Source organism: Anastrepha ludens, chromosome 3 (assembly GCF_028408465.1).
Source record: "Anastrepha ludens isolate Willacy chromosome 3, idAnaLude1.1, whole genome shotgun sequence".
Taxonomy (NCBI): domain Eukaryota; kingdom Metazoa; phylum Arthropoda; class Insecta; order Diptera; family Tephritidae; genus Anastrepha; species Anastrepha ludens.
The window spans coordinates 87,663,040-87,687,117 of NC_071499.1; the positions used below are offsets into that span (position 1 = coordinate 87,663,040).

General features: G+C 37.3%; 1 protein-coding gene and 1 long non-coding RNA gene across 6 annotated transcripts in view; one reads left to right on the forward strand and one right to left on the reverse strand.

The window, feature by feature from the left end:
- LOC128858400 (uncharacterized) overlaps positions 1-9,032 on the reverse strand; it is a 43,441-nt gene extending 34,409 nt beyond the window's left edge. The window contains exon 1 of the long non-coding RNA XR_008454004.1: positions 8,916-9,032. This is a non-coding gene — a long non-coding RNA (uncharacterized LOC128858400). The remainder of the gene's footprint in view (positions 1-8,915) is intronic.
- Positions 1-24,078, forward strand: part of LOC128858398 (uncharacterized) — a 76,151-nt gene that overhangs the window by 50,637 nt on the left and 1,436 nt on the right. For 3 of the 5 annotated variants that reach the window (XM_054094651.1, XM_054094649.1, XM_054094650.1), the window contains exons 2-4: positions 2,351-2,472; positions 22,322-23,817; positions 23,877-24,023. In XM_054094651.1, coding sequence (XP_053950626.1) covers positions 2,459-2,472; positions 22,322-23,817; positions 23,877-24,023 — 1,657 coding nt within the window. In that variant the 5' untranslated portion in view covers positions 2,351-2,458. Of the gene's footprint in view, positions 1-1,205; positions 1,310-1,426; positions 1,572-2,350; positions 2,473-22,321; positions 23,818-23,876; positions 24,024-24,078 lie in introns of those variants that run through there. The other 2 variants (XM_054094648.1, XM_054094647.1) reach the window with 2 other exon arrangements.

A 24,078-nucleotide genomic window follows, 5' to 3' on the forward strand; every position in this document is an offset into this window, starting at 1 on the left:
AGCGCTACCACAATGCCCAACTATCACGCAGACTCGAAGAGCACTCGTGCCACTAATGCAATGTGTGTATGTATGTACACTTATGTTTACATATTTTATTTACATTTTCTTTGCATTACTACTTCTTCTTTCTTCTGTTATTTTCGCATACACACAGTGTTTGTTTTCATTTAAGTTGATAAATATTGGCAATGCACGCCGTTTGTGCGACTATTGTACGAAGATATGCATTGCAGTGGTTTGTTTGCATATTTCACGACATGCCATTAAAATCCCTTTTCTTACCCAGCTGAGATGTATGCACGATTGTGTGAGCGTACGTGCGTGTGCGTGTGTGAAATGCAAGTTTGTTGCTTGAATCTTTCGTTGTTTGTGAACAAACAATCGCCAAGCTGGTTGACGGCGTTCGCCAGTCATTCGCGCTTCATTGCAATTCTTTGGGTTTGTTGCTTAAGTCTTTCGTGCGCGCAAAGTACCAACACACGTCAACACTTTTTGGCTGCATCGGAGCGTACAAAAATGGTAAAAGCTTCTATCTCGAAACATTTCGAAAAAGCCCAACGTAGACTTTTTTCGTAGCCACATACGAAAATATACAACAGGTTGCATTTTTTTTTTTGGATTTACATATCTGTGCATGTGTGTGTGCATTCCCCCAAGCACCCAAATTCAATATCATATTAGCAATCAGCAACAAAAACAAGTGACATTGTTGCCTGCCTGCCTCTCAATAAGCATGGCCGGCTTCAGAAGAAGAAAATAGTAAACAGCATCGACTTCAATTAAAGCTGGAGCAATTTATGAATTGTATTGGTATGCCTTGAATTGATCGCAGCTAAAGCGTATTACCGCTTACTAGCGACATATTTTTCGCTCGTTTATTAGCTCGTGAAGTACGAATCGGGTTGCTTTGTCACTCTTTGATGATCATTAATGCCCACCAGATGATGATTAAAGCTTGCCCAGCCACGACTTCCTTCTTCTACTCGCATATGGTTGTGCCAATGTCTTCTGAGTGCACAGCAGCGGCAGAGATAGAGCAACGCTCAACGGCTCTGCTCTGCCACTGCCACTGCCACTGAAATTAATGCTGCTTCACCGCTGTCAGCAACTCTCCTACAATCGTCGTAGCTCAACCTTCTGCCGCTTACCTCAAAACTAACTATGCACTGGTTATTGGCACCAACAGGCAACTGGCAGCCTACAACCTACAGTCCGCGTGAGATGTTTTAGTCTTCAATCATCAGTTCGCCAGTTCACCAGCCGATAGCCAAGAGCCAACAGCTAACAGCCAACAACCGCCGCCGTAGTAAGTCTTTTTTCTGTCTACTGTTTAGTTAAAAGTCTATAATTTTTATAGTCTGCTCTGTTGCTTCGGCTTCGGCCTCGAGTCTTGAGTCTTCAGCTCTCTGAACGCTCATCATTTTACCATTTCTTGTTCGGCTGGCAACGAAACCAAAAGTGATTGTTAAGTGCGCGCATAACCGTGAAGTGTGCCAGTGACTACTTGCCTGCCAATTCACTAGTCAGTCATTCTGCCAATACTACGACCTGTACGCAGATATATTGCCGTTAGTTATATTTTGTGCTTTTTACAATTTTTTTTTTATATTTTTTTATCTTTTTCAAAGTTTATTGAGTGTGTGTTACCTTGGAATGCATCGTCCATTGGCGGCGAAGGCAGTAGCAGCAGCAGCAGCAACGGTTACACCCAAAACAGTCGTGTTGTGATTTTGGTGTTTTCTTTTTAATTTTTATGTTTTTTCCTTTCTCAAATTTATTTGTGCGCCATTGCACGCTAAAATTTTTTGTTTTGTGCGCGATTTTCTAACATCACCTTCTATTCGCAAAAAAATATTTTACGACTTTTTTTCAAATTCTCACCTCTTTCATGCTCGCAATATTTTGCAGCGTGAAAAAGGCTCAACTTAAACTACTTATTATTGAACGGCATTTAGTAATAAACAACAACATTTGTGGCGTGTGCGCTTCCAAATTTTAATGCAAGCAAAATACGTACTTAGACACCAAATTTTCTAAATACAACAAATAATCAAAATAGCGCGCTAGCTGCACAAAAATCCAACAAAAACAATCAACTAATTAAAAAAAAACATTTTTTGCATTTGTAATTTTTTTTAGTGAAAAGTGAAAGTCGCAAGACTCTTAAGCAAAAATATTTAACGGCTAAACAATACTACACATCAGCAGGCAAATAGACAAATACAAAAAAAAGCGAGAAAAAACTCGAAATACCGTAATGTGTGCATGAACTCTAAGTGTTGTTTTGCTTGTACTGTTTGCATGAAAAAAATTAAATATTTCCATTTTATTTTACTTGCAACTGCAGGTGTTCGTTTGATTGCGGCCCGTATTGATACGAATATTGAATATTGAACAGCGAAAGGGATTGATAATCAAATATTCAGTGCACAAAATTTCAGAAAAATAAGCAGATATGTTGCTAAAAATGTAAGTATTACCACACAATTTTAATTGCATTGTCACAGATATAAATTGCATAATAGCGTGAGAAGGACTTTAGTGATTTATGGGGCTCTCAAGCGAAATTAAAACTACATCAAATCCGTGATAAGCAATGATTTCCGGCCTTCAATGTATATATGTATATGTATATATATGTTGATATGGACAGCCAAATAGCATGTTTTTAATAAATAGTCAATTTACTGTTAAGCAACAAAAATGTGTTTTTCCCAGACGTAAAATGACAGTTTAAGAGATCGTAACTGTTACAAGGCTTTTCCATAAAAACATCTTCAAAGTGCTCGTGTCCAGCATTTTACGAAAAAGTCGAAAAACATCAACTATTTTCTTACTTATAAAATTTAATTATTCATAATGTGTTATTTTATGACCTTAATTTTTTGAGTCAGAAAAAGACAAGTATTTTTATGACAAATATTTTATTTTGTTATTTTATATTTTTATATTTTTCTGTTAAAGCGAGAGATTTTACCAGAATGTAGGGAAGAAATTCCTATACTCTATAGCTTCAATGCTTGTTTTCTGGCCAAAACATATTTATATTTACTTTTTGCTGCCATTTTTATTACTTTATTTTTATAAAAAGCTGCCATTTGGCAAAAACTTAGCAGTCAAAACCTGCTTATTTGAATACAACTGAAAATTCAATCGTGCATCAGACATAAAGTGGAAATTTTAATAGCTCCTATTTAAGTATTAGAAGAATTTCTTAAGAAAAAAAATGATCTGGAAGCTGAAACTACGAGAAAGTTGATATTAAAGAGTTATAATAACGTAAATCCAATTGACGCTTACTCCCTCTATTAGTGGTTGGCTGAGACACTCCTCCAATTTGTGATATTTGATCTTTTTTACACCCACAGTTTTAATCCACTCTCAAACGGCAAGTAATTTTTATGAGGAGCTTTTTCAAGGCAGAAATACACGCGGACGTTTGCCATTGCTCCCGAGGAGCGGCAACTATTAGAACAAACTTTTTCTATGAATTGGTGTTTCGGCTCGGCCCGAATGATTGTGACGTACCAACCCATTTGGCTGCGACAGTCGCAGAGTTAAAGAATTGGAATAGGAAAATATTCCAATTAGGTTTTGTGATAAAATGTATTATTACTTTTTTTACTACCAAATAAATGATTGGCTTTGCCTTAAATTTTAATTTTGCATAAACCTAGACAATTTTGGCTGGGTTTGACTAAGAAGCAGCTATTGAAGTATAAAAGTCTTATGTGAGCTCTCGCCACTATATTTTGTGTTGTGATTCTTACCGATTTTGCGGAAAAAGTATTTTTTTCTAAGCGACTTTTCTGTAGAAAACTGTCACTTATTTGAAATATGGAAAGTGCGTGAAATCAAGTGAAAGGAATGAAGAAAATGATGCACATAACTAATCTTTTAAAAGCTGGGATGCCAGCAATGCATCTGAGTTGTCTTTAAATTATCTACTTAAAGGAAAACTGTAGCTGAAATATTCACCTAAAAGGAATAAAAGCTAACGCAGAGTAAATAATTTTGAAAAATAATGCAAAATATTTTACTTCTGAGACAGAGTAAGCGTTTGTTAAACGGACACGCTAGAGCACTCCAAAAGCGATTATATAATAACTGTATGGCGTCAAGCCTCGACGTCGATATGATAATAATGAGAAATGTGAAGGCAATTTTTCTCCGAGTGCAATTTTTCTAAACACCTAAGATAATTAAAAATTAAAACAAAATAATTAAATTAACAGCTTATTACATCATATACAATTTTTTTTAATTTATAATCATTAAATAAAAAAAAAATGTATTATCCTATATTATTATATCCTAAATAAAAATTAATGCTTATGACACATCTTTAAGACGTATTTATAAGACTTTAACGCTTATAAGGCCTTAACCTAAAATAGAGAACTGCATAAGATGCGTAAAGTAGACATCAAGAAAATAGTTAGTTTTCTGACAGGTCACTATTGCTTAAATTATCATCTCTCATCTCTCAAAAAATCACTTTGGGATTGAGACAGAGTTTAAACTCTGTCTGGAGGATGCTGAAACCACAAAGCATATCATATGCAACTATATTGCCTTAGCAAGAACAAAACTGTAAATCCTTCATTGAGATCAAATGAATCCGAATGAAATCAAGAATGTTCCTGTTGCAGATATTCTGAAGTTTGGCCGCAAGGCGGAAAATTTACTGAAAGAATTTGGCTTAAGGCAATGCTCAACCTGAGGCAGGGAACATCTAAGTTAAATAGACCCTGTTGTAACATATTTAAGGTAGTTGTGCCAGTCAGTAGGACTTTGTACTAACTTCTTCTATAATATGTAGTAGAACACAAAAGATATTTTAGGTTATTGGGCACAATGCACACACATTTTTGACAGAAGTCGTTCATGTTTCATTACAAAGATGTAACTCACTTTCTTCCTAATATCTCTATATGTTGGAAGTTATTAACTTTAGTAAATAAAAGGCGTATTTACATCATAGTGCAATGAAATGTAATCTCATGTGATCTCTGGAATGCAATTTTTCAAACAAGTTAACTAAATCTGGCGTAACACTACCTCAAAAATGTAAAATTTGTAATTCACTGATCGGGTTAGATGATTTTACATATAAATAGTTTTTAGTTTCCATATTACATATTTTTTACAACTAAGAAACGAAATTCGCAATTTTTTTTATATGGAAGAAAACAGAAATATTTAGCAAAAAAAATTCCAAAACTCAACGCAATCTTTGAGCTATAAAACTGTATACCTGGAATTAATAAAGCGATTCTGAGTAAAAAGTTTGAAATTTTGAAGAAAACTTGGCGAATTTTTTAAGTTTTGTACAAAGTTTTCAATCTTTGCATTATGTTTACTATATTACTAGGGTCTTCAAAAAAGACGCCTAGATGTCAATAGTGACTAATTCCTAGACGCTACCTACTTTTTATGTGATCTTTAACATTTCGATGGTTTTCGAGAAAAGCGACACAACTCAAAATTAACTCAAATTCGGAGTTTTGCCGTTAAAAGCAAAAATCAACTACAGAGTTTATATATATTATTTTTATCTGGAAAAGCGTCATAAGCAAATCTTGAAGCAATTCTGAGAGATGGCGTTAGTGTCGTTTTGTCAGGTGATCGAATTGGCGCGTCACTTATCTACATAGAAAACTGACCCAACTCAGTATTTTATATTTTTGAATTATGTCACTTTTCTCGAAAACCATCGATTTGTCATGTAGGCAGATATAGTACCATTTCGCATGATAGAATAACGCTTTAAAATAATTCAAACGCATTATAAAAATGGTCGATCTTTAAGAACAGCATATCGTTTGTGATTTTTTTGGTGAAATTAATCTGAAAACATTTACTCCTTAAGCAATGGTTATTCACTTGGGCCACCAAAAGGAATTGAATCATTTGCATGTACTGGCTATCATAGAAAGTACCTTTAAATCCATATACTGTTTTGAATAACACAAACTTTTTCTGGATGTAACGGGGTCTCAGGAACCTCCTTCCAGGATTGATTTTCAGCCCAAACCTACAATTTATGACTCAACCGATGGAGCAATAGTTTCGATTTTTCATCCAGAAAGATATCATACGGGTGTCGTCTAAGAACTTTTGTCCACATAGAGGATGCCCAGAGGACGAGCTGTTGAAACCGATGACGTTGAATCGATAAATAAAAAAAAGAAGCCTAAACAAAGCACGTCCGTTATGTTGCAAGAGAGAGAGAGGAAACGCTCCAGGATTGAGACCAACAGAACCAAACAAAAACTGCCTCAGAGTAAGCGGTACGATCCCAGTACTCGATATGGGAGATAAAACTAAAAATTCGACAGTAATTAAATGAATATTTTTTTCACTTAGTTCTCTAAAAATCTAATACACTAATAAACTAAATAAGCAAACAGAATTTGAAGCTGAAATAATAAAACTGTACTGAATTAACTGCAGTTTTATTTCAGTTCAATCGTTATCCATAACGGGTATTTAAAAAGACTAACCTGGATGTTATTTTAAAATAAAACATGTGAAAGTTTATGTAGATCCTTTTAGGCTTCAATATTTTTATTCAAAATACGGCTTTAGCAATTATATGTAAAGTATGACATCATTTGGCTGCTCCAGCCAAAGTAACATTCAATCTATAGAAAGGCTCCAAAATAAAATTATTAAATGTGCAGTCGACCTAAATATTGACTCGGTGGCAGACACAATAAAAAAGATAGCAAAAGCCCATGATGAAAGGTTAAAAAACCACGTTAATACGGAGGCCACTATTCTCGCTTATCCAGCTAATTGGAGAAGAAGACTGAAACTCAGAAAGCCCAAAGACTTAATGTACTAACCTTACCTTAGCGTTAATTGTTAAAAATTTAAATGCCCACCATGAGCACTTCTAAAGATAAAATACGCCAAACAGTCGATTCATGAATACTTAATTATTGAAATCGTCGAGATATCGATATTGAAGGTTGTTCAGCAACACTTTGCACTGCAATAACAATATTCTCAACAGAAAGTCCACTTTTTGGTCTGCCAGTTCTTTTTCCATCCTCGGCAGAAGCAGTTTCTTGACATTTTTTCAGCAAACTTTGAGTTGTCAACTCATTGGGATGATTGTTTCCCAAAAAAATTCACGAATTTTGCAATACGCTGTTCTTAGAGATTCATTATAACATTCGAAAATGTTAACGCTTTGTATTATTGTGAAAACTTATACGTCTGTCTACTTGACAAATGTCGAGTACTACTCTGATATCTAGGCGTCACTTTTAAAAGACGCTCTATTCTTGTATATTTTTAGCTCCAAGTAATAAAATATCAATTTTGGTCTCATCAAAACCATTAACAATAAATTTAAATAATAAAACCATTAACAATAAATTTAAAAATTAAGTAAAACTACCTTGATTTTAAAGTCGGCCACATTTTGTGTAACAAAAATGTGTACTTAAGTCACTAATCTTACTGCAAAAATCAACCAGCTTTGAAGTAGGCCGCCAAAGATATTTCCAAGTATTCTCCAAACAAAGTGCGAAAATTACCAAAAACAAAGTATTTCAATTTAAGTTGCCACACTCACCGTTTTATAACCGTTTTATCATTAAAATTCTTTTTTAACGTCAATAATATTACGCATCAAATGCATCCATTCGAAGCAAGTGCTTGCAAACAGCAAGAATGCGTTTCATTTTTTCCATCAAGTTTGCCTTCAACACCATCACTCAGTTTCTTTCTCAATGCATTTTTTATTTTTACTTAACTCAAACTAGTTTGGCAGCCACACTCTTAACAACTTTTAAGTGCATGTACAACGAAATGGCAGCATACACACGCACATAGTACATAGCCATGCATGTAGCCACATAAAAATGAATACTAGGCACGTTTGTGTGTGCATCCATGCGCGGGTGTTTGCCCCGGGTGAGAAATGCATGAATTATGGGTGCGTTTATTCCCACATAATTGTGAATTTTCTACCAACTCGTATGCTCATATTGCCGCTAAATTTTTAAACAATGAATGTACTGCTAAAAGTGTATTAAGTAATTACGTGTGTGCGTGTGTGTGTGTGTACAGTGGTGGTATACGTTAGATTGCATGAATCATAAATTACGTTTGCTTTGGTTAAATTTGCGCAAATTACTTGTTTAACTGAGCATGAATGGCGTAAGTATGTGTGTGTTTGTGCAAGTATGTATGTATGTGTGTATATATATTTATTGATGTATATAGTAACGTTGATTTGCCCAAAGGAAATTGTAACCGTACACGTTCAACCCAACGGCTGACATACTCGTATGTTTAATATATTTACTTGCACATACATACATACATACACCCATACACACAAGCAGACATACTTATGTTTATTATATGCTCATATGATGCCAACATATCAGCTATTGCATGTCGGTGGTGGAAGTCCCACCTAAAAACACACACGCACACAACCACCCAAACTTACTCCCGCTCAGCCTCCCACCAACCCATCCGTTTACATCAGTTATAATCCATTACAAGACTTCCGAATTTTTAAGTGATGCGCCGCTACTCCTCGCCAAAACAATAGACACAACAACAAGAAAACTTGCAATTAAAAACCAAAAATAAATAAACAAATGCAATTTACACATAAAACGGATTATGTGTGCAATTAAACAAAAAAGTAAAAAATTTCACCTCAATTAACGAAAGCAAACAAGAAAATATTTGTGCGTGTTTACATAAATATAACTTAATTGTTTTTGTTTTTATTTTTTATGCATTTTAACCACGATTTAAAGCTTATGAGCTCACACTCCCATGTTATGATTGCACATTGCAGTAGTTAACAAATCACTTTTTAATTTACTGAATTTTTACACATTGCATGAATAATAAATCTAAAGGTGTTAGTTATGCACTCAGTTTATTCTGCCACGCAATTAAAAATTAAAAAACGGAAATAGTTGGAAGTAATTTGCACACATTTTTTTAATATCTCAATGATTTCAAATATGTTACGTTGAAAAATGGCGTAAATAATACAAAAATATTGTCATATGGTAAAAGCCGACAGCAAAAGCAAACAAAAACATTTTTTTTTTAATCAACGCAAGTTTTTATAAATTTACTTGTTATACAGGCATGTAATAACTGAGTATTTTCTACAAATATAGATTACAAAGTACACAATTTTGATGAAAATTTGTTAAATTTTTCTAACTTTTGTACAAGGTTTGAAACTTTGGTTTACAGTTTTTCAAGAAAGTCTTTTGACATCTACTAATCAAGCGAAATTCGAATGTATTGCTTTAGAAAATATGTATCTTTTTATGGTTTTCTTTCAATCTTTGGTTTTATTTGACTGATATAAATAATTTGTTATCCAATAGTAAAAAAGTTATTTCGTTCAAAAATAACGCAAAAATAAAAACCAAAAAGAATACTCATTTCAAACACAGCGGTTAAGAAAATATTTTTACATTTGCTGCAAACAACTTTTAGATATAAGTTTTGAAAAAATAAATACGAATCAGGACTTTGTATGACTACCCCGAGCATGTAAAACACCTTGCATTTTACTTTTGGTTACATTTAACAGTGGCTTTGATTTTAGTATTAAAGGAATATTTCCAGTGAAATATCCTTTCTAATAAATAAATTCAATATTTTATAGATGGCTCTTGGACGTGCTGAATTGGTGTTTTTCTTTTCAACCTAAAAAGCACATGATGGTGACATGTGGGTAGAGGCCAATTCATTTGGGTGCAATTGAAGTCGATTCCGGTATTTACTGGTTACATTTTGTATTTCCTCTTTTATTGAATTGATGTCTAAGTCCCGATGAATTTGGGCATTTGTCACGTACCACGGAGCGTTGACTAGGGTGCGTAGAGTCTTGGACTGGAAACGCTGCAGAATTTCCAAGTTTGAATTTGACGCAGTACCCCACAGTTGGATTCCGTAAGTCCAGACTGGTTTTATCACAGATTTGAAGAGGATAAGTTTGTTGTCCATTGAGAGGGTGGATTTGCGGTTTAGCAGCCAGTACATATTACGAAATAGTAATCCTAGAGCTTTCCTTTTTGCAAAGATATGCGTTTTCCACGTAAGCCGTTTATCCAAATGAATGCCTAGATATTTAGCACTTTCACATTGCGGAATTGGAATACGGTATAAGTTGATTTGTGAGCAGGTGGTTCTTTTTGTGGTCAAGGTTACGTGTTTCATAACTTGATTCAATTTTTGACTATAGTAGCCCTGGACTATTTTATGCCATTCCTCGAAAATAGCGTTTTGAGCTCTTCACGATCTTGCTTGGAACTTTTTTCTTTAAATATACTCACTAATTTTCTAATGGTTGTTTTTTTCAGAGGCGGTTAAAATCGAAAATGTCCAAGCGGCACATCATCGAAAGTGCTATTACACCAGTGGTAAGTGGGGCATGCTCCCACGAACCCTATAACATTCCTCCCCTCTCGGCTGATTCCGCCCTGGGACTGATAAAAGCATTTCATAATGTGTAGCCGTGTTTATGCCTATTAGATACAACAGGTATTTGTGTCCAGGTTCCTCTCCTACGCTATCGATAACCTCCATTGTTCAGTGGCCAATGGGACATCGGAAAGTTGCACTATCATTGCTCGATATCGGCTTGTCTGTTTGGGTTCGTCTTGATGCTTTACCTCACCCGTTCGTTCTTGTCGTCTATTCGTTAATTTCTATTGGATTAATATCCTGGGCTGGTGTATAAAATACTTTACTGCAACCAAAAGCAGTCACATTCTGACCAAATGAGCTTCACGTTTTGGTCCATTGCCCTGGCAGAATTTAGACTGAGGTCCGTTGCCAACAGTGAAGACTATTTTTGTTGTATTAACATCGATCTTATCTTCTATAAACGCCAAATCATCCATTCCCTTGCTGGACATGCGCCAAACGCTTTTGAATATCCTGGGCAGAAAGCAACTCGATCAGCTCGTAAGTACAGTTGTACTTTTACAAAACTTGGCAAACTGTTTCATGAGAAACTCCGACCACACATTCATCTCTAAGCTCACCATCAAGATTTTTTGTTGAAATCTACGCGTTTTCGTCTACTTTTGTCAATAAAATACTTACTGCGTGGTCAGATATTTTCCGTGGTCTTGCAGACTTCGGCGCCACCCTTGTTTCATTTTTTGTACGATTTTTAAGTTATATGTAAATAGTTGGTCAGGTTAAATAAAACATTTCTGAGACCTTTGCATACTCTTTCTTATTGTATGATTGTAATAGACCGACGGAGTCAGCTCAAATAATTTACGTACGATTTGACAATTTGGTTAACAAATCATCTTACGACGATTTTATGACTGATTGATGACTAACGTATGTGTAGCAAGACGGTGAGATAACGGTGTATGAAATTATTCAGCAAACGATGCCGAAAAAAGATATGTAAAAATACTTTCGTGATAGCTGAGAGAAGCATTTGTTTTGTTTTTATATTTTCGTTTTGCTCCTTTAGTGGATTATCAAGTTTACCATTACAAAGTACGGGTAATTACCTAAGGTATTGAAATAATTTTAAAAGGCTCGCCAAATGAAATAAGAAGTGATGGTTTTAGTTAAAGAAGTGCAAACGACTTTAATATTTTAGTATGTCAGAACATTTATTTGACAAACTGTATTTAGTTTCGGTTAAAGCATGATTAATATTTTCCCTTTTAAATAACTAGAAAATTTTAGTTCGAAAAATACTGTAAATATTAAAAGAAATCATCAGCATCAAGTGACGGTTACAGCTCAGTGTGAGCTTCAGCTTCGTCGACAGGTCTCTTCCATTCTGCACGAACTCGTAGCTTTTCGTGACTTGCTCAACCCAGGTTAACCATGAACGTCCTCAAGCTCGTGTCGTTAGGGAATTTGTTGCTAAAAAATATTTTTACGGCGGATGTCCTCCATGCGCACTGTGTGGTGCGACAATCGAAGCCATTGGGAATTTATGTGTTTAACGACGTCTTCTACCCGGCATAAGCTCAGAGATTCGTCTTTGCAGCGTATTCGTTATGTTCCGTCGTTGCAGCGCATGGGTCCAATTACGAGTCGAATATTTTTGTTTAGAAAACTCTTAAGATTATTTCGTCTTCACTTGCCATTATCCACCACTCGCAGGCGTAAGCCAGCACCGAGAGTATTATTGACTGGTAGAGACAGGAGTTTAGATTCACTTGTAAGCAATTCAGACTTCGGCAATTTTATGTGGTCGTAATACTCCTTGTGTGTGCCATTATTCTATCTTGTACTGCATTGTCCCTGCTGTTGTAATTTTTTATTAGGACTCTCAGATATTTTAAGTGCTGAACACCCTCAAAGGTGACTGCCCCGATTTCGCTGTTTTCAGGATTTAATCTCTCTTCGCTGCGTGAGATCTTCAGATATTTAGTTTTACCTTCATTTATTCTAAAAGCCCTTACCTTTTGTTCCTTGCAACTATTGCGATATCGTCAGCATACGCGATTAATATTCCTACTGGATATAAATTGGCATGAAAATGAGCTAAGCACTTCATTCTAAATGTCCATGGTGTTCCAAGTAAAGTATTTAAATATATTACAAAACACAAATAATTTTTATTTATTTTTTATTTAAATAGAAAGCGAAAAGGGCTTTAAGAACCAAATATTACACGTATTTCGAAAATATTTTGTTATTTATTATAGAAAATAGAATCAAATAGAAAAAAGTATTTAGGCTCATTTCAAGTACTTCAGTACAGCTAGTTTTTCAAATAAGTCATCGCTCATGCTTGCCACGTGTCACGTGCAACCTCATAATCTTTCCAGCAAATGAAAATAAGCATTCCACTAATGTATGTACACGTTTTCCTGCATTTATTATATATTGAAAAGAAAAATTTTATAGCAAACAATTTTTTTAATAACCGCAGAACTTAAATTTTTTAAATATTTGGGGTCTCTAAAAAAATTAAAGTGGGTTTGCTTTCACTTGTGAATCTGAGTCATCTAAAAATATTTTGTATAAACTAAACTGCTGCTTTTTCTCACGGTAAAGTATTCACACAGTGCATTTCAAGGCGTTCTTCATATTTGCGATTCCTTACCCTGGTTAGTAACAAATTTCTAAAAAAACCTTCATTTGTTTCTGAAACTCATTGAAATTTAAAACAAGGATGACAAACCATAGCCAATATGAACTTTAAGGGGGAGGTAAGTTTAATTTGGTGGGCATGGATATGTTTATCCCATAATTTCTCATACAAGGAGGCGCAAAATTAATCATCCATTTGTTCTTTGTATTCATTTTGTTTTTGAATAATAAAAATATGTTTTTGTCCGTTTGGATAATGCCACACTTTGTATAGTAAAGCAATGTTTGTGCAATTCTTTATTAAATTTTCATTGCAAAATATTGAGAATTGAGCGTCGCGAAAAACAATTCTTCGAAATGCATCGCAACAGAAATATCTGAAACGAAATGCATTTGTTAAAGAAAAAATTTCTCGAGCTATAGGGAGTCTTTTATTTCGATGCTTAAATTTTTCGTAGTACTTGGAAGCCAAAGAAAATCGATTTTCGATGAAAAAATGGGCTAATTTTTTGTTAGAAGACTAGAAAAAAGCTTCCTTTAATACCTGGTACATTTAATTGTGAGGTAATGCGTAAAATTTCAAAACGATTATATATATATATATAATTGGCGCGTACACCCCTTTTTGGGTGTTTAGCCGAGCTCCTCCTCCTATTTGTGGTATGCGTCTTGATGTTGTTCCACAAATGGAGGGACCTACAGTTTTATGCCGTCTCCTAACGGCAGATATTTTTATGAGGAGATTTTTCATGGCAGAAATACACTCGGAGGCTTGCCATTGCCTGCCGAGAGGTGACCGCTATTAGAAAAATTTTTCTTAATTTTGGTGTTTCACCGAGATTCGAACCAACGTTCTCTCTGTGAATTGCGAATGGTAGTCACGCACCAACCCATTCGGCTACGGCGGCCGATTGGTTCAGTATATTTAGAGTTGTGACGTTATGCACTTCAAAAATAACAAGTTTCAGGAAACCGCTCTTAGGACGAGTAGGTATGCATAGAAACTCAGTCTGGAGTAATGGACACACAAATTATATATAATTTCCGCTTACACCCTCTTTGAGGGTTTGACCGAGCTCCTACTCTTTTTTGTAGTGTACATTAGTTTTGCCATTGCTTACCGAGGGCCGACCGCTCTTAGGAAAAATTTCTTGTATCATTTGGTGTTTTGTGTCGGAAAACTTGGAAGCTTTGCACTTTCGAATGGTAGTCGCGCATATTCCCATACTCATAATTTCGTCGACTTTGCTTCTATCGACATTCATTTACGAGACCCAGAAAATATTACAAAGGAGTTAAAATATCTCACGCAGCTTTTCAAACTTTATGAAAATTAACAAAACATAGAGAGAAACTTTTAAAACTATGTACAAAGTTTAAAAAACCAGATTTGAATAAGAGCAATCATTTTTAATTACAATTTGAAAAAAAAAATCGAGATCGCCTGGTTTAACTCCGGGTGTTTTTCGTTGATAAACTAAAATACCACTCCGAGAGCATCGTTTCCTTTCCAGAGATTTTACATCGCATGGGCCTAAAAAATAGCCTATGAAATTTAAAACGGCTGTCTTTTATCAAGGTGAAAACATTGTTGGTGTACTACCCAGCAGACCGTTATTCGACTCTGAGCGAATTCGACAGATATGCCGATGTCATTCGTGTTAGGTTAGTTAAGTTAGGTGTTGTGAAAAAAAAATTTTTTGAGGGAACTTTGGATTCTACGTCATTCGTTTTGTGTTTCACAAAATCTAGCCTTAGCTTAGTGAAACACAAAACGAATGACGTGGAATCCAAAGTTACCTCAAAAAAATTTTTTTCACAATACCTAACGAGCAAACCTGGATCATCCTTGGTCTTTTATAACAACAACGCAATAACTGAGAGCAAATGTTAATCATATCTATCATTTGAAGCTAGAGATTGGCTCGTAAGTTAAATCGGGTAATACTAACTTTTTTGTAAAAATGAAGGGTTTTATTCGTCAAACGCGATGGATGATGGGTTAACTTTACAAACATTTTTTTTTTGGTAACTTCGATGCGATTATTACTTTTTTTGCTCAGATTTTTGCGAAAAAATTTCAATTTATTTCATCGTACACGATTTTTTACAGTTGTGGCAACTCTTCCATTATTTACCTAATTCAGCGTAAAAAATAGTTTTTCATCTTTCGAATGCCATTGAGTTTGCCCAAAAAGCTCAGCATTGTCATAAAAATATATTAAATAAGTAAATATTTTAAGATCTAATTAAAAATTTCTGCGGTTACCTTGACTTATTTTTTAATTAGGTTAATTCACGAGCCTTTGCAGATTCTACAATTAACTAAATCCTTTGGTCAAATATTTTTTTCTTTGTTGCGAAATTGTTGTGAGTCACTGACGCTAATTCAATTAAATTTAACTTCTGCGCATGCAAACTCATTCCAAAAAATTCGAAGGTTAAGTGATCTCTAGTTTACTATTCTCTTATTTTTCCAATTATAAAATAAAACGAATGACTTGCATGCTCGCAGCAACAAAAATTTACCCTTCAACTGATTTTATAGACATTTCAGTTAAACTATGTAAAAGCTATCATACTTATGCAGAAGCAATGCCTGCGGGTATGTATGTATGTATGAATGCAAGCACATTGCGAAACCCTTCCTTACACTTACACACCTTAAAAAATAATGCAACTAAATAGCTTGTCTGCATACTCAGGTATGCAAAATATTTAAATTCATATGCCTGCACTCACATATGTGTGTATGTATGTATAAATTCCAGTTCGTAGTGAGTGTCGAACGCATCCACAATATACACATCTCAACATAAATATATAATATATGTACGTATGTATATTTATTCCGCAATCACTTGCACTTTTAGCATTTAAGCATACTAAGCTTATGATTGAAAAAACAAAAAAAACATAAAACTCTTGATGCTGGTTTTTTTTTTCATTTTACTGCAAGCGCTGAGGGGGCTGCTGGGCGCTTTGTTGCTGTTGTTGGTATGCAAGCTGCTTTTGTATTTTCTTGTTTTTGTTTTTTGCTGTTGCTTCAGAAAGTTGAAGTTGTCTACCTTTGTAAAGTTTTTTCTAGCGAATGTTAAAATGTTGTTATTACAAAAACAACAGCATCAATGTATAACGAAATATTTATTGTACAGGGAAAAAGACTGGTTGGTTGAATGACAGTCAGAAATAAAAAGCCATAAATATCAATACGATTACGATTACGTTCGCAATGCCTAGCGGTGAGGCAGTATGCATGCCATACATACAAGTAGTATAAACGCATACAAACACATACATATATGAATATCTACTGCTGTGTGCACTGACTACCTTTCAGCCATATGCCCGGGTGTTCAGATACACACATACACAGGCACTGAGTACACATAGCTTGCAATGCAATCCAATCTGTTGTCACCTGCCCCTGCTGCGGTCTGGCGATTCTACTGCGCTCCATTGCACTGCACTGCACTGCACAGCACTGCACTACGCTGCCCCATTTTCTTACCAATATTCCATAATAACCAGTGTGCGATAACAGCCATAACCAGCGCAAAGCTCTTGCTTGCCTTTGGATAACTGCCGGAGTCAAGTAGACAGCCGCCAAGTAACAGCCGCCAAATGTACAACGTTAAATCCGTAAAAACAACTGCACATTGAAATGGGTTAATTTCGAACTTTTTTCCTTTTATTATAGGTACAATATAGTAGACCAGTTATTTTTTAGCGAAAGGGTACACCAATGCAACGCGGCTGTGGAGTTCAAGCTGCTGCTAGCTGCTGGCTGCTGCTGCCACATCGCGAGTGTCCGCGTAGCAGCGGCAATCGAGGAACCAGTTTACGGCGGCTGCTGTGGTGGCCACAGCGGTGGTGGCCACAGCGGCGGCGGCGCTGATGAGGGTGTGCGGCGACGGTTGTAGCACACCGCAATATTGAAAATAGATTGCTATTGCTTGTTTGTGCCGTCTTATTTAGTCCCATAATAGTGAGAAATAGAGTGCTGTTTGAAACGAGTTCCCGGTCTGTTTTGCTCACTTCACTTTTTAGCGTACTTTCGCTGCAGTTTGCGCGCAAACACACAATTATGCTTAACTCGAATACATATTCTTACATACATACATACAGACGTACTTAACGATACATACGTTAGCTGCGATTTACATCTCGAAAAAATTAATAAAAAAACACTCACAGCTTGGCCCGAACCGCTTAAGCATCTTGGCAGTTTGCCTTGAGCTTTGCTTTGTTGCCATCTACGTGCATACATTGGCATTTCAATGTGCCACAACAAAAAGCAGCAGAAGTACAACAAAAAATGCAAACAATAACAACATGCACAAAAGTAGACAGATTTGCAATGTATCGATATACAATACCTATACTTTACATTACCCACACACACACACACACACACACATGCATGCATATGTGCATATATTTTTTATTTCTTCAGATTTGCAAAGTATGGCCGTTACTGTTTGCTCGCTAGCCTGCTTGCCTGCATATCGCATCAGCCAAACGTTCGACCTCAGCGATTCGCCCCGGTTCGCTTTATTGGCGCGTTGTTCGATGTGCATTATTATATCTATCCGTCCATTATATCGTCTGTTGTTTGGGCTTGGTAAAGCATCTGTCGCTCATTGAACTATGCGGTGCATCCACAAAAAAACATGACTTTGTGTGTGTATGTGTGTGTTGCACTGACAGGTAACTGTATCACGTATCACGGCACATTTGCGCATGCGCTCCCCACCGTTGCTGGCACTTACCGGTAGGTACTCGCCAAAGCTGTAGCGGTGCTTGTATGCGATAGCGAGTATGTGTTCACAGACCAACCGAATAGGAAATCGATTTAATTAAAATAAGCAGTAAACGCAAAAGTCATCGAAAATCATTAATCAGTCAATATGCAAGCATCTCACATTTAATGTGCCCTTGTACCATCTCTGCGCTCGTTCTTTACATTTCATCTTTAGCAGGTGAGGTGAGCAGGAGATTAGTTATTAACTAATATATTCGATACTGAACCTATGACAGTTCGTCGTAAAAGTCTGAAAGGTTCAGATTTGAGAGTTTTTGCTCTGGATACAACTAAGCCTGCTACAAAGAGGAGTGCACCAGAACTCCATCAATAGCACACTTGTTAGCTGCGTTGCACTCTCATCAGTAAACTTATTCCACTCGATGCCTTTAAGTTAGATTAGGCTAACCCCGCTAGCATTAAGCCATGCATAGACCTTTTGGTTCCTAGCGATACCAGATGGAGACTGACCTTTATTAAGATTTAAAGTGTGCATCACACAGGGGCGTCAACGCTTTTAGCAAACCTAAGTAGGCAGGAGAATCTATTTCTAAGATATCTTCCAGACCCTCAACCTGTGGGGCTCCCAGGCATTTGAAGTGAGTTTTTGATAATTCCGGACAAAGACACAGCAGGTGCTCTAAAGTTTCCTCTTAGCATCTCACTTCCTGCATTTGTCGTTGCTAGAAAAGCCCTATCTTGTATGCATCTGCAGCAAAAAGATTTTAGCCTGTCGGATACCTATGATATTTCTGCAGTCTTTTCGCGAGAATGTAAGTACGAATTGAGTTAGTTCTTCGTCATTAGTTCTACATATGACTTTTGCAATTTAGCATGTGGTCAGATTAGTCCTCCTAGCTTCCGCTTTCATGCAGTCGCCCATTTCGTTGTATACCTTATTTAGCGGTTTTTGTACGTCGGCCCCTTGTTCAAATAGTAGGTTAGTAGCATTTTTAGCTATCTCACCTACTATTTCGTTTCCTATGATGCCTTTGTGACCCGGTGCCCAATAGATGTGCAGTTTGCGGCTAGCCTTTCTGCTCCGTTGGGAGTTTTTGGACTTAATGCAATATGAGGTTATTACTTTTATTGCTATTTAATTGTCCACGTAAATAAAGGGTTTTCCAATAACAGGTGTTATATATCGCTATTGAGAGTTGATTAACGATTTTTTAGGGCCGGAATTGGATGGTATTGATCTGGGCAACGTTTATTTTCAACAAGGTGGCGCTACTTGCCACACAAGCAACGAAATCATTGATCTTTTACGGGAAAAACTTCCGGACGATGTTATCTCTCGAAGAGGTGATCACAATTGGCCACTGCGATCTTGTGATTTAACACCTTGTGACTTTTTTCTTTGGGGCGATGAGAAAGCGAAGGTGTACACCAATAGCCCAGGGTCGGTTCAAGACCTCAAAGATGGAATTTGTGAGGCTACCGAGAACATAGGGCAGCCACATTGCAATTCGGTTATGGAAAATTTCATGAAAAGGATATTGTCCTATAAGCGTGGTAGTGGTGGTCATTTGCCTGATGTTATTTTCCACTATTAACGGCATACCTTCCTCTTTACAATGAAATAAACATGCGATCATTTATATTAAAAAATAGCATTTTTCTTTGTATATCAAAATAACATCTCTTATCGGAAAACCCTTTATTTATTATTGAGTTATTTTCATTTTTTGTGTAGGCTAGCTCCGCGGCTTTCCCAACAGCAAAAACTTCCGCTTTGAAAATACTGCTCTGGTCCGGCAGCTTGATTGCCTACTAATCTCTAGTTTTAAACAGTAAATGCTCGCTCCCACTCCGTCTGAAGTTTTAGAGCCGTCTGTAAAGATGTGAAAAGTTCTATGGCCAGGCTTTATGTTTTTGTGCCATCCATCGTCTTCAGTTGTAGTCTGAAACTTTCTCTCCCAATTAAAGCGCAGAGTCGTGTAGTCTGTGCAACCTGTACTCCTCTTTCCTATTGAGCTATGTCCCAAGGTTCTGTAAGTAAATACTCCAGCAGTCACTAATCTTTCCGCGGATTTTGCTGCAAGATATTCCACCATAAGGTCAATAGGTGGTATGTTAAGTATCATATCTAGGAATAGTTGTCATTGCTCCTGTTATGCACAGGGCAACGAGTCGCTGAACTCGACGCCTCTAAGTAAAGGAAAAAAGTCGTCGCTAGTGCGTACCGTCCACCTCTCAAACCTCAAATGATAAAGCTTCACAATATCGTAGATAGTAAGATTGAATTAAATACAATGGGCTCCTTAGACCGAGTATTTTAGCAGTTACCAAATCTCTCGGTGCTTCTTGGCTCGACCTTTCAAATTTCAAGATGAATGAAGAAATGGGAGATGAGATGTAAAAGGGAAGAAATTATGTTGCTCATGTGGTATTCATTTTTGTTTCGTCTGGAAACAGTCATAATTCGTGACTGTTCATCGACTAGAGAAAGTTGCGCAGGCTAATTCTCGCTTTAAAAAAAGAAGCCGACTATGAATATTGCGATATTCAAATTAATTTACTTAAATGGTGAAAGAGCTATTTCTCACTTATTGCTATAGCCGGTAAAAAATCTCTACGATTGAGAGTTTATAGCAATTGCCAATTATGTTCCAAAATCCAATCAGAAATTACTTAATAATAAATCTCAATAGATGCCTGCATTTCCTTTTCCGTAGATCCTCGCTATCTGATCGTGGGTAAATCAGTTGTTAAATATCATTTGACAAACTCTAATAAAGTAGGCACTTCCGAGTTGGTGGATGGAGTCTTTTAGACAAACCATAAAACAAGTGAAGAGTACAACTTTCTTCGATTTATCCTGCCCCTCCCAAAACCTGCGTGCGAAGGTGAGCCAATTTGATGGAGAAAAAAGTTGGAAGGAGTTTGTTAGCGAAAAGAGCTGAAATGAACATAAAAGAAATATTCTCAAAAGATAGAAAGTACGCTAAAGCCGCAAGAATTTTTTGTAGCAAACTGGGAGGAGACAATGCAAATGAAATGCTGAAACACACGGCTAAGAGAATAGAGAAGATTGCATTAGTTGTTAAGCCGACGTCAGCGAAAAGTTTTTGTAATATATTTTTAGAATGACTCCTTTCATTTGTTATTTAGAAAAACTGGCTATTTCGATACCTTTCAGCCAACTCGGTTGCTCACAAACTTCCACTTCCATCTGCATAAACTAGTGTACCATTTTTGGTTAAATCTTAAAAAGATTTCCCTACTTTCAAGGTCGAACCAGAAGCATCGGACTTTAGAGATGTCAATCTTGAGGAATTTTTCAATAACTCAGTTCAGTGGTCTTCATAGAGAGATGGTCTTAAAATTATTCCTTGATCTCAGCGCAATAGGATGGGTTATTAGATCACTCAAAGTGACGTTGCACGTCGAATATCCTATTCAATGAGCAAAGCGAATTTTCTCATTTAACGAGTAATTCACTGAAACTGAGACAAACCCAGTACATACGGCAGACAACTTATATGGCAGAAGATGTTGTAGAAGAAAGTTTATATTAAACTTAGAAGGGAATCCATTCACTATTATGCACAGTTCTTCAACTACGTGGACGAGATCCAGGACAAAACAGACAGACCACTCCAAGATCAGACAGTGTACAGACAGGCCATTAACGACATTCATCGGGAGACCCTTACCATCTTCTTAAGCTCCCGACCTCTGAATGCCGTTATCGGAGTCCAACCACCACCTATTGCAGACGAAGAGCTCCAGCTTCCCCGAGAGTCCCGCGTAACCTTGGCACAATTACGTTCTGGTTACTGTAGCAGGTTAAACTCCTACCTATCCAGAATCGACCTCGACATACTAAACATATGTCCAGCAAGTGAAGGCACCCCGCACGACACTAACCACCTTTTCATATGCCCCATCAAACCCACTCATCTAACACATCTCTCTCCGTCTGGACCCAACCCGTCGAAACAGGCAGTTTCCTGGGCCTACCGTTAGATGAGCTAGACGAAGACGATCGGTAATTACACTACACTGACAGTGCTGCGTACCACATTTAATATATGTACTTATGTATATATCCCTGTGAGCGGAACCAGACTAATCTCTAGCATAAAATTTCCTAGTGGGAAGCTTTTGCATACCTTCACTTTCTGCCGTGAAATATTGTCGTACGTAAAATGTGTGGGTATTTATAATAATAAAATGAGAACCAGTCATGCACCAGTCGACAACATTCTTTAGCAACAGTTACGAATAATAATTTCAGTCTCTTGTACAAAATTATTATGTCTATAACCGGTTTACTCATCACAGGTATTGCACTAGCTTTACCATCACCATTACTTCGACCAAGTTATTTGTCCTTCTACGCGATTATGTAAATTTATTTATGCATTTTTTATGCTATCTGCTATCTGAAATATTTAATTACAACCATTTCCTTTGTCCTTGCAGTCAATTGATATGCTTTTTGGCGTTGCTGGTCAAGGCGCAGAACTCCATCGAACAGCTGTCAGCAGAGCCGTCGAGTGAAGTACTTTTTGAAACCTCTCACAAACGTCCTGATGAAAGTGAATTCCAAACATCACATAAAATTCCAAGGCATACTTTTTTGCCAGATTCTGATTTATTGCAGAGTGCCATGAATTTGTTACCAACAAAGGAACGCCCAGAACTGAATCCGGTTTTAAGTGCGCTCATCAATGAGGATGTCATGAAAAGCATCGAGGCCAAGCGTGCCATTGAGAAGGAGGAGTTGGAGCAAATTAAAGCTGAGCTAGACGCAGCGCGTAAGCAAGAAGAAGAGGTCGAAAATGCCGATGTCACTTACGGTGTGTTGACTACAGCGTCGCCCGTTAAGAAGGTTGCACTCGATGAGGACATAAATGTAGGTTTCGTCGATCAGGCCATTAACTTGGATGCTGCCGGTTCGGAAAATAACAAAAAATCACGCATTGAAATCAAAAAAGGACCAAATGGTCAAGATTACGAATATGAATACGTGTACTACTATGAAGACGAAGATGATGCCAAACCATCGGAGTCACCAGCTAAAACCGATTCAAGTGAACGTGGCAAGTCTCGTTACAGCAACATTGAGCGCACCACTGCGGCGCCAACTGGTAATAGTCTCGTAAGCAACAAGGCTAAGGGTCGCTCATCAAGCATATCGGATAGCACTGGTGATGACGTTGAAGCCGAACGGCTACCTGCCAATACACGTTTCCCCAGCCGAGGCAAAAACGTTGATGCGCAACCAACACCCGCTTTGGATTCGCTTGAGAACGCAGCCGAAAAGAAGAAAATTAGCGTAAAACGGCCCAGCTTGGAATTAGTTGACAGTGCAACCTTCAACACGGACGAGAAACAAGTGAAGGGCATCCGGAACAGTGACACCGAAACGAAATCGGCGATCGCCATTGAGCAAGAACAAGCAGCCGCAGCAGCAGCTCAAGCAGCTGAGAAGAAGGAGGCCGAGGAGAAGCAACGACGTCAGCCTACTGTCGGCAGTGATGAGGAAAATGTGACTGTTAAGAATTTGGATAATGAGGAAGTAGAACAAACAACTTTATCAATGGAGAAGGCAGCATTGGATCTGTATGCGATTTTAGCGAATGAAAACTTTAACATGGACATGACCACTGATGCTGATACAGAGGTTACAACTGTGCTGCCAGATACCACAAATTCCGATGACGAGACCATGACCACTTTGGTCGAAGAAGAACCCAGCTCAACTACAACCACCACCACAACAACCACCACTGAAGCGACTACCACAACAACAACTACCACCACAACCACACCGGCGCCATCGCTGTTCGGTGGCAAACGGCCTGGCTTAAATTCTCCCGGACGTAACCGTTTCAAGTTGAACAAGGGCGGCAAAAGCGAAACTAGCACGACGACAACAACAGAAGCACCAGCGGAGGCACCCAAAACAGGCAAAAGTAAAATCAAAATTTTCATTTCGGACAGAATGGTTATCAGTAAATTTTTTCTTTCCCAGATCGTTTCTCACGTCCATCAATCGGCGGACGAGCGCGCCCTGGAGCACGTACCACAACCGCTGCGCCAGCGCCAGCCGAAGAGGAGGAGGAAGTAGCCGCACCCAAAGAAGTCAAGCCAGTGAGCTCAGGTTTTGGTCGTAACCGACGTAAGTGCCCATACACATTTCCATTTCACAATTTACATAGCTCTATCTCGCCTTT